The 12,262-nt window shown below is 41.6% G+C and overlaps 1 protein-coding gene across 1 annotated transcript in view; it reads left to right on the top strand.

Moving 5' to 3' along the window:
* Positions 1-12,262, top strand: part of carmil1 (capping protein regulator and myosin 1 linker 1) — a 175,194-nt gene that overhangs the window by 101,156 nt on the left and 61,776 nt on the right. Inside the window, 4 exon segments of the mRNA XM_084311676.1 lie at positions 4,650-4,719; positions 5,999-6,080; positions 9,784-9,883; positions 10,263-10,317. Coding sequence (XP_084167802.1) covers positions 4,650-4,719; positions 5,999-6,080; positions 9,784-9,883; positions 10,263-10,317 — 307 coding nt within the window.

The following is a 12,262-nucleotide window of genomic DNA, read 5'->3' as shown; positions in this document are numbered from 1 at the left end:
AACAACACTACAGACACAGAACTACTGTAGCAACACTACAGGCACAGAACTACTGTAGCAACACTACAGGCACAGAACTACTGTAGCAACACTACACTCACAGAACTACTGTAGCAACACTACAGGCACAGAACTACTGTAGCAACACTACAGTCAGAACTACTGTAGCAACACTACACTCACATAACTACTGTAGCAACACTACACTCACATAACTACTGTAGCAACACTACAGTCAGAACTACTGTAGCAACACTACAGACACAGAACTACTGTAGCAACACTACAGACACAGAACTACTGTAGCAACACTACACTCACAGAACTACTGTAGCAACACTACAGACACAGAACTACTGTAGCAACACTACAGACACAGAACTACTGTAGCAACACTACAGACACAGAACTACTGTAGCAACACTACAGTCACAGAACTACTGTAGCAACACTACAGGCACAGAACTACTGTAACAACAATACAGTCACAGAACTACTGTAGCAACACTACAGGCACAGAACCACTGAAGCAACACTACAGGCACAGAACTACTGTAGCAACACTACAGACACAGAACTACTGTAGCAACACTACAGGCACAGAACTACTGTAGCAACACTACAGTCACAGAACTACTGTAGCAACACTACAGTCACAGAACTACTGTAGCAACACTACACTCACAGAACTACTGTAGCAACACTACAGTCACAGAACTACTGTAGCAACACTACAGTCACAGAACTACTGTAGCAACACTACAGTCACAGAACTACTGTAGCAACACTACACTCACAGAACTACTGTAGCAACACTACAGACACAGAACTACTGTAGTAACACTACAGACACAGAACTACTGTAGCAACACTACAGACACAGAACTACTGTAGCAACACTACAGTCACAGAACTACTGTAGCAACACTACAGGCACAGAACTACTGTAACAACAATACAGTCACAGAACTACTGTAGCAACACTACAGGCACAGAACCACTGAAGCAACACTACAGGCACAGAACTACTGTAGCAACACTACAGACACAGAACTACTGTAGCAACACTACAGGCACAGAACTACTGTAGCAACACTACAGTCACAGAACTACTGTAGCAACACTACAGTCACAGAACTACTGTAGCAACACTACACTCACAGAACTACTGTAGCAACACTACAGTCACAGAACTACTGTAGCAACACTACAGTCACAGAACTACTGTAGCAACACTACAGTCACAGAACTACTGTAGCAACACTACAGTCACAGAACTACTGTAGCAACACTACACTCACAGAACTACTGTAGCAACACTACACTCACAGAACTACTGTAGCAACACTACAGACACAGAACTACTGTAACAACACTACAGACACAGAACTACTGTAGCAACACTACAGTCACAGAACTACTGTAGCAACACTACAGGCACAGAACTACTGTAACAACAATACAGTCACAGAACTACTGTAGCAACACTACAGGCACAGAACCACTGAAGCAACACTACAGGCACAGAACTACTGTAGCAACACTACAGACACAGAACTACTGTAGCAACACTACAGGCACAGAACTACTGTAGCAACACTACAGTCACAGAACTACTGTAGCAACACTACAGTCACAGAACTACTGTAGCAACACTACACTCACATAACTACTGTAGCAACACTACAGTCACAGAACTACTGTAGCAACACTACAGTCACAGAACTACTGTAGCAACACTACAGTCACAGAACTACTGTAGTAACACTACAGACACAGAACTACTGTAGCAACACTACACTCACAGAACTACTGTAGCAACACTACAGGCACAGAACTACTGTAGCAACACTACAGTCACAGAACTACTGTAGCAACACTACAGTCACAGAACTACTGTAGCAACACTACAGTCACAGAACTACTGTAGCAACACTACAGACACAGAACTACTGTAGCAACACTACAGACACAGAACTACTGAAGCAACACTACAGTCACAGAACTACTGTAGCAACACTACACTCACAGAACTACTGTAGCAACACTACAGTCAGAACTACTGTAGCAACACTACAGGCACAGAACTACTGTAGCAACACTACAGTCACAGAACTACTGTAGCAACACTACAGGCACAGAACTACTGTAGCAACACTACAGGCACAGAACTACTGTAGCAACACTACAGTCAGAACTACTGTAGCAACACTACAGACACAGAACTACTGTAGTAACACTACACTCACAGAACTACTGTAGCAACACTACAGACACAGAACTACTGTAGCAACACTACAGTCACAGAACTACTGTAGCAACACTACACTCACAGAACTACTGTAGCAACACTACAGTCAGAACTACTGTAGCAACACTACACTCACAGAACTACTGTAGCAACACTACACTCACAGAACTACTGTAGCAACACTACAGGCACAGAACTACTGTAGCAACACTACACTCACAGAACTACTGTAGCAACACTACACTCACAGAACTACTGTAGCAACACTACAGGCACATAACTACTGTAGCAACACTACAGGCACATAACTACTGTAGCAACACTACAGTCAGAACTACTGTAGCAACACTACAGGCACATAACTACTGTAGCAACACTACAGTCAGAACTACTGTAGCAACACTACAGGCACAGAACTACTGTAGCAACACTACACTCACAGAACTACTGTAGCAACACTACAGACACAGAACTACTGTAGCAACACTACAGGCACAGAACTACTGTAGCAACACTACAGGCACATAACTACTGTAGCAACACTACACTCACATAACTACTGTAGCAACACTACAGGCACAGAACTACTGTAGCAACACTATAGGCACAGAACTACTGTAGCAACACTACACTCACAGAACTACTGTAGCAACACTACAGACACAGAACTACTGTAGCAACACTACACTCACAGAACTACTGTAGCAACACTACAGGCACAGAACTACTGTAGCAACACTACAGGCACATAACTACTGTAGCAACACTACACTCACAGAACTACTGTAGCAACACTACAGACACAGAACTACTGTAGCAACACTACACTCACAGAACTACTGTAACAACACTACAGGCACAGAACTACTGTAGCAACACTACAGTCACAGAACTACTGTAGCAACACTACAGACACAGAACTACTGTAGCAACACTACAGGCACATAACTACTGTAGCAACACTACAGGCACAGAACTACTGTAGCAACACTACAGTCACAGAACTACTGTAGCAACACTACAGGCACAGAACTACTGTAGCAACACTACAGGCACAGAACTACTGTAGCAACACTACAGGCACAGAACTACTGTAGCAACACTACAGACACAGAACTACTGTAGCAACACTACAGGCACAGAACTACTGTAGCAACACTACAGGCACAGAACTACTGTAGCAACACTACAGACACAGAACTACTGAAGCAACACTACAGTCAGAACTACTGTAGCAACACTACAGGCACAGAACTACTGTAGCAACACTACAGACACAGAACTACTGTAACAACACTACAGGCACAGAACTACTGTAGCAACACTACAGGCACAGAACTACTGTAGCAACACTACAGACACAGAACTACTGTAGCAACACTACACTCACAGAACTACTGTAACAACACTACAGTCACAGAACTACTGTAGCAACACTACACTCACAGAACTACTGTAGCAACACTACAGGCACAGAACTACTGTAGCAACACTACAGGCACATAACTACTGTAGCAACACTACAGGCACATAACTACTGTAACAACACTACAGACACAGAACTACTGTAGCAACACTACAGTCACAGAACTACTGTAGCAACACTACAGGCACAGAACTACTGTAGCAACACTACAGGCACATAACTACTGAAGCAACACTACAGACACATAACTACTGTAGCAACACTACAGTCACAGAACTACTGTAGCAACACTACAGTCACAGAACTACTGTAGCAACACTACAGACACATAACTACTGTAGCAACACTACAGACACAGAATTACTGTAGCAACACTACAGACACATAACTACTGTAGCAACACTACAGGCACAGAACTACTGTAGCAACACTACAGACACAGAACTACTGTAGCAACACTACAGTCACATAACTACTGTAGCAACACTACAGGCACAGAACTACTGTAGCAACACTACAGACACAGAACTACTGTAGCAACACTACAGACACAGAACTACTGTAGCAACACTACAGTCAGAACTACTGTAGCAACACTACAGGCACATAACTACTGTAGCAACACTACACTCACAGAACTACTGTAACAACACTACAGGCACAGAACTACTGTAGCAACACTACACTCACAGAACTACTGAAGCAACACTACAGTCACAGAACTACTGTAGCAACACTACAGTCACAACTACTGTAACAACACTACAGACACAGGACTCTCGGTTTTAATTGCAAGTGGACATTCCACGCTTTCCCCACATTATCAACAAGAGCCTTTGAAACTAAAGGGCGGGGGTGGGGGGGGGGGGGGGGTACCCCGCCCTGCCTCGCTGTCTCATGTCTAGTGTTATTCTGCGCCACAGGGCGCTTTGTCAAGAGCTCTTGAAAATACTTGTTTCTCTTTGTCCCCAGGGCGTTGTTATTAGGCCTTGGCTGTAATCCCAACCTCAGTGACGTCTCTCTGGATCTCAGCTGCTGCGAGGTAACTGTACTGCGTCTGCTGCTGCAGCTTTTAACTGCCTCTGGGTCTCAGCTGCTGCGCGGTAACTGTACTGCTGCTGCTGCTTGTAACCGCCTCTGTGTCCTGGCACACCAGGCATACCTCACTCTAACGAGCACGTTGTTAAGACAAACGGGCCGTGTAAATATATGTACCGTACTCGCCGTTAAAGTATATGTACTTTCTACAGTGTATCACAATACATGTACTGAACTACAGTATTACAATACATGTACTGAGCTACAGTGTATCAATACATGTACTGTACTACAGTATTACAATACATGTACTGAACTACAGTGTATCACAATACATGTACTGAACTACAGTGTATCACAATATATGTACTGTAGTACAGTGTATCACAATACATTTACTGTACTACAGTGTATCACAATACATGTACTGAACTACAGTGTATCACAATATATGTACTGTAGTACAGTGTATCACAATATATGTACTGTAGTACAGTGTATCACAATACATGTACTGAACCTCAGTGTATCACAATACATGTACTGTACTACAGTGTATCACAATACATGTACTGTAGTACAGTGTATCACAATACATGCACCATGTATAATGGTAGCATTCTGTACAAATCTTGTGTCTCCAACTCTTTTTTTTTAAATGTTTGTATATAGTATATATATTATATATAACAGCAGAGGGTGTTTGTATGTCCCCGCATGGGACTGACCATTGTACATGTGTTGGAGTTTGTCAAAAATACATGTGTGATATAACAGAGGGTCTTCTTTTTCACCTTTTTTTGGTGTGTTTGCAGGACACTTAATAAAATATGCACACAGTTATGAATTCAGTCTTACAGATAATGATCAACCTGCTGAGTTGATCTCTCTTGACATCTTGTAGCAATAATTGACCTCACTCCAACATTATGGGCAATGCGCTTACCGTCTTCTCCAGAGTCATACAATAAAACCCATAACAATTTCCTCTTTGTTCGACTGCACAAATGAATGGAAGCGGATACAAATCACTATCCTAGCTGGTGGCCAAAAACACCTCCCAGAATTTTAAGCTAGGCTAGTGGTCCATATTCACTTCCATTCATTTGTGCTAAGCTAGGCTAGCTTGCAGCCGTCGGATGGCTTTCTACTGAACGCACAGAGAGGACAGTGGTATCTTCTTGTCTGACTCTGGAGAATACAGTAAGCACATTCCCCATAATGTTGGAGTCTTCCTTTTTAATATTGAAAAGGAAATTGTTTTGGTTTTGTCTCTGGGCCAGCTGCGTTCGTCAGGCTCCCAGATCTTGGAGGGCTGTATCGCTGAGATCCCAAACATCACCAGCCTGGACATCTCTGATAATGGTGTGTACAACAATGTGTGATATATATATACATGTACAATAATACTGTATATACCGTATATATATTTATCTATATCTGTATTAATATTTCTGTATATATTCCTGTTTACATACCTGTATACATACCCACTCTGTACACTGTACATGCTGTATACTATCTGTATTTATCCCATACCTACTCATATTATTTACATCACTGGCCAGTATGGCTTACTACCATAGTGTATTTATATTTGTATCACTGTACATAATAATACTATACATACATATATCATATTTACTCAGTAGCTTTGTTATATATATTGTTACACTGTATATCGTTAATGCACTTACTGTTACCTTGCACTCTGGTTAGATGACGACTTATTTCCGTTGTACTGTACCTGTGCTGTATGATGGCAATACATTTAAATCTAATCTAATCTATGGAACATTATGCCACATGGTGGAGGTTAGGGATGCAACGATACCACTTTGATGCCAAATATCAATTCCGAGTACTGAACTTTCGGCTGATGCCAAGTACCGATCCGATCTTATCACTTTTATTGAACGGTAATACGGTATAGACTTACAGTAGACCATTCATTTGGGATCATTGGACAAAAATTATTGAGATATTAGTACATAGTTCTCCATTAAAGATCTAACATGCTTCTATGTTCGGCGATTGAGCCTTTGCTGTGGCTGCCCCGCGCCTCTGGAACGGTCTACCTGTTAGACCTGAAACACCTGCTAATAATGCATTGTATAGCCTGCATATACACACAAATGTGTTTCCCGGATTCAATTAGGTCTGCCCAGTCACTTGCTACTTTTAAATCGCTGCTTTTTTTTCAGCCTGGCCTTCTAAACCCCCTGTGCAGAGTATCCGCTTAGTTTTAATGTGATTTTAATGTATATATGTTTCAAATTGTTTGATATGGTTTTTGAGTATAGTACCTTGAATTTTATGCATATTGTTCAGCACTTTGTCAACCGCTGTTGTTTAAAATGTGCTATATAAATACAATTTACTTGACTAACGTCACAGTGACCAATTGCAGCCACTCTTATTGTCTGGGACCAAATACGGCCACGCCCCACTCCCAGTAAAAAGTGGGAATCTCTAGAATGGGTTTGGGACGCTGTATACGGAAGTGGCTCTCAAGGTGACGATTAGACAACACTTTCTGTCAGTAGATGGCAGCATTGGTTTCAAATTAAAAGGTGAAAATGTTGAAAACTACAACACTGCATTTCCCAAGAGCGTTAGCACAGGTCGCAGGTCACTGGGATGTGTCTATATTCTTTGACGTGATCTGAACAGCGGTAAACTATTACTGCGACCTCGGTATAGCGACCGCGAATGGCCAACTAATTATCTTAACAGAAGTGCGCTGGTAGCGTTACATATGTTGTCTAAAGGGGGACATATGGTACAATTTAAGATTCTAATGATAATCGGCATATAAAGGACAACATAGAGCATCATTAATTTGTAAGAAACCTCAATGAAAACGGCGCAGGGTGCTATTGTTATGAAAATGTGATAGAATCCTATAAAAATGTGGATGCATTTGGTTTACGTTCCGTTATGTGTTAAAGCAACAGATCAAGTCACTTTGATTTCTAGCATGTTACACGTTTCTTCAGAAGTTAGTACTGTGGAGATTCTCAGATACCCTGTTTAGCCTGGTGCTTCCCTAGTGGACACCTCTATCCAAACTGCCCTACATTCGCATATGGGCAAGTAGACAGTGCACCTTGACCTTTTTACACTGCCTACTTGCCCATATGTGCATGTCCAGAGTTAATTATATTGTTATATTGTCTACACTGCCTATTTCTATTAAATTTATTTTTTATTTTTACTTCTCCACTGTTACTATAATTCTATGACCTGTATCAGGTATTCTACTACCTGTCCCCCCTCCCCCATGCTGCTATGATGCCTGAATTTCCCCAAGGGGATCAATAAAGGAATATCTTATCTTATCTTATTACTATGAGAACAACAACAAACTATGCATTTTTAGCATGGGCGTGGCCCCGGTGGGAAGCAAACTCCCAACCCTGCCATTGTTGGTACAACGGGCCTATTCAACTAGTGGCCCTCAGGCCAGATATGGCCCTATTGAAGTTTTTCTAAGAGGCTGCCTGCAAATCTGCCCCCTGTTAGGTCTCTTTCACATGTGCTGTGATTGGCTGTACGTTTTTGCACTTCTGTTTCAAGCCATGTAACCATAGCTTCCCTATTGTTTTGTTTGGACTGGCTGCATTTTCAATTCGATTAAAAGAGCTTTGAGTCTAACACCTTTTTCTGCTCACAGAACGTCTAGGCAGGAGTCAACCCCAAATCAAAGAACAATGCTGATTTATGTTGCACATAATCTCACGTATATCCCAAAACTCTAAATAAACCGTTATGCTTTTGTTATTGTTTGTTTGTATTCATTGCATGTTCGAAATAAAGATTTCAAATCAAATCAAATCAAAAAATGTATAACTGTCTTATGGAGTAAACATGATTTTTTTTTTATAATAATACATCCACTGACTTTTAGAAAGGTGCAGAATAAAAGCATTGCTTTCCCCCCCCAAATAATTATTGATTAATTTATAATAAAAATAAAAATTGCGGGTCCAAAAGAATGTTGTTGTTTACATGTTGCGTGCATGTATCCCCTCCATACTTCCCATTTCCCTGTGCGGAATTTCCCTGATTGGATAAATTATGTGCTGGTGCTCTATTGCAACATTGAGTGGCTAAATGTTTAATGACTTTGAATATTATGTCCTCCACTAATGTCATCGGAAGACACTGAATCCTTGTGTTGTAAGTACAACTCGATGAAATGATGGAGATTAAGACATAGTGGAAGGGATTGAAATAGGGATTGCTATGTTTTCATAATTTCAGTGAGCTGTAATGAACTGAATCCTAGTGTTGTGTCCATTGCAGTGGTGGAAGAAGTACACAGTTCCTTTACTCGAGTAAAAGTAGAAATACCCAGATAAATGAGTACTCTGGTCAAAGTTAAAGTCCTCCATTCAAATTATACTTAAGTAAAAGTAGAGAAGTATGTTCTATTGAATGTACTTAAGTATCTAAAGTAAAAGTATGCATTCTACATAACATGTGTGCATTCCAGTGCTTGGGAGCGTTCCAACCTCAATCCATTGACCTCTAAAAGGTTATGTTAAAGTGGTATGTTGTCCAGTTATGCTGCTCTGATTACGTCCTCTTGAAATTGATAGGCTTCAAATGTGAAAGCATATAATCTTCATACATCTTCTTTGCCATGTTTTCTAGGCAAAATCATTTTCTTCAAAGTAACTTGTAACTGATGGGTTCAAATAAAAGTAGTGGAGTAAAAAGTACAATATCTCCTTTGAAATGTAGTGGAGTAAAAGTATAAAGTTCCCTAAAATGAACAGACTCACGTAAAGTACAAGTAGCTAGAAATTGTACTTAAGTACAGTGCTTGAGTAAAAGTACTTAGTTACTTTCCACCACTGGTTAATTGATCTATCTCAAACCCCCTTGTCTTGATCCTCCAATCACAACTGTTGTTTCAGTTGTGATTGGAGGATCAAGAAAATAGAGCGGGTCAATTAACACAACACTAGGATTCAGCGTCCTCCAGTGACATCACTGGTGTGCAAAACCGTGTCTTATCTGGGACAATGCGGAGCTCCTAACACTGTGTGTGTTTGTGAAGGTCTGGACATGGACCTGACCACTCTGCTGGTGTGGCTGGCCAAGAACCGCTCCATCAGGCACCTGTCACTGGGCAAGAACTTCAACAACATCAAATCCAAGTGGGTGACCAGCTCTGAATCACAGATTTTAAACCTGGTTTGTCCAAAACGTTTGTGAGCAACCGTTGTTCCATTGTGAAGCATGAAATGTTCCGGAAATGTAAATGGATTGAACAAGGTTGTTTAATGAATGACCCAAATGAAATCAATGAATCATCCCATCAACAAATACATTAATTCAGTCATTAACCATTTAATGTTAAACCATCTAGTAATGTCTTGTCTGTCTCTCCGTCTGTCTGTCTGTCTGTCTGTCTGTCTTTCTTTCTTTCTTTCTTTCTTTCTTTCTTTCTTTCTTTCTTTCTTTCTTTCTTTCTTTCTTTCTTTCTTTCTTTCTTTCTTTCTTTCTTTCTTTCTTTCTTTCTTTCTTTTCTGACAGAAATGTATCTCCGGTCCTAGACAACCTGGTGCACATGATCCAGGAGGAAGATTCAGTGAGTGAACGTTTTTCAGTAGTAGTGGAGGTAGTAGTAGTAGGATGAGTGGTGGTGGTGGTAGTAGTAGTAGAGATAGTAGTAGTAGTGTAGACAAAGTCATAGTAGTAATAATAAGTAATAGCATTAGGAATAATAATAGTAGTAGAAGTAATAGTGTAACTGAGGGGTACAATTCCCTGACTGTATTGTTAGATATGATACTTACTACCACTACCTCTTGTACTTTAGACTCTGGCCACCCAGTACTAGGTATAAATAATTATGATAAACACTCCCACCTGATGAAACGGATCCAACACAAATGTACCAAGTCGAAAGTCTGCGTTTATTAATAATACATAGCAAAAGGTATGTACAACGATCACTTAATTACATTTATGATTTGAAATAGTATGCACTTTTATGGCAAATGAGTATTCGTAGGTAGATCAATATCGAATGTCCAATCTCTGATTGCGCAGGAAGCAAATATACAACCTGGAATATTTAGGGAACAATAGCAATGATACTTGAATGATTATATAGCTGGATACACTAGGGGAAGGTTCTGACTGCTTGTAGGACAGCTGGAGGGGGGGGGTAGAGTCTGGCTGTATCCCGTCTGGCCGAGGGTATCCTGGGAGAGCCCACAGTCGTGCGACCCGGTGCCCAGCGATCCTCGATCCACAGATGAAAGCAGTTGGACTCTCTGTGGCCGGCGTCCTCCGGTCCACGATGGAGAGACGTGAGGCGACCTCGTCGTGTAGAGCGTCTTCTCACCTGTCGTCCTCTCCGGGGGGGGGTATTTCCAACACACCGCAGTGTTGGCCTTTATCCATAGAATAATCAAAGTACTCAAAGCATAATCCAAGCCGGGGAAGGCTAGCCGTCGTCGGTAGAATAATCCAATATACAGGTCCACTCGCTCTTTGGCCTGGAGCTCCTCGGGTGCAGCTTCACGTGGGGTCAACCACCCTGGATAAGCGTCCAGCTGATGCCCGAAACGATGGGGGTGCTGATTACTATAGAACTCTTACCGCACGAGGCACTACATATGAATAGACTATTATTAGCTTAATAGAATACGTCCAACTCTACGATATAGTGCCAAATATGACTATTCAAATATTAATATACACGATGTCTCAATGCCGATACTGGGCCGAATTGGCCTTACTGCCAACACGTGGTTCGCGGGGAGGCTTTTGCGTCTGTCACTCTGTTGGAGGGTAAGGAACTGGACTAAAAGAAAGCTCTACTTTAATAGCGCAGTATATATACGCACTATGAACAAATAGTACCATTAGTGGTGCGGTAGACATATTCCTACGCGGAACTAGGACTTGTCCATACATGTTGAGCGGTACGATTGAACCTGGTCTGAGGGGTATGGCGACCTGGCACCAAGGTCTCGTCCAATGGTAGAATGGAGACTATTATGGGATGTTCAGTAGACTAGAAGGGATATTCAATGCATATTGTACAAGGAATATACAAGGGATATCAGGGGATATACAAATACAATTAAATATATATATATAAATAAATATATATATTCGGTTTAATCTGATCCTTCAGAACAGCCGCCCCCTAATTGGTCCCAACCCAATTAGTTAAGCAGAGACAGATTAACCGCACTGTCTACCACTCAAGGGTTCGCTGTAAGGGTCAGTCAACTCACAAAGTCATAGGGTCATGGTCATCATCGATTGTGTCTGGGAGTCGGGGCAGTTCTATGAGCCTCGCCACAGGACGGGTGTAAATGCGCCCCTGGACGAGTACTTCAGCTGCTCGGACCTTGCCATCGGCACCGGTGATCACTTTGCTTACGCGGCCAGCCGGCCACATAGCTCTGGGTAGTGACTGGTCAATAATCATGACGACTGTTCCTTCCGTCAAATTGTCTCTCTCTTTTACCCACTTCTGGCGGGTCTGTAGAGACGGTAGGTAGTGCAGTAGGAAA

This window comes from Notolepis coatsorum (genome assembly GCF_963971535.1).
Source record: "Notolepis coatsorum genome assembly, chromosome: 4".
NCBI lineage: Eukaryota > Metazoa > Chordata > Actinopteri > Aulopiformes > Paralepididae > Notolepis > Notolepis coatsorum.
The sequence above is the reverse complement of the archived record's forward strand: the minus strand, read 5'-3'. Positions and strand labels throughout refer to the sequence as shown.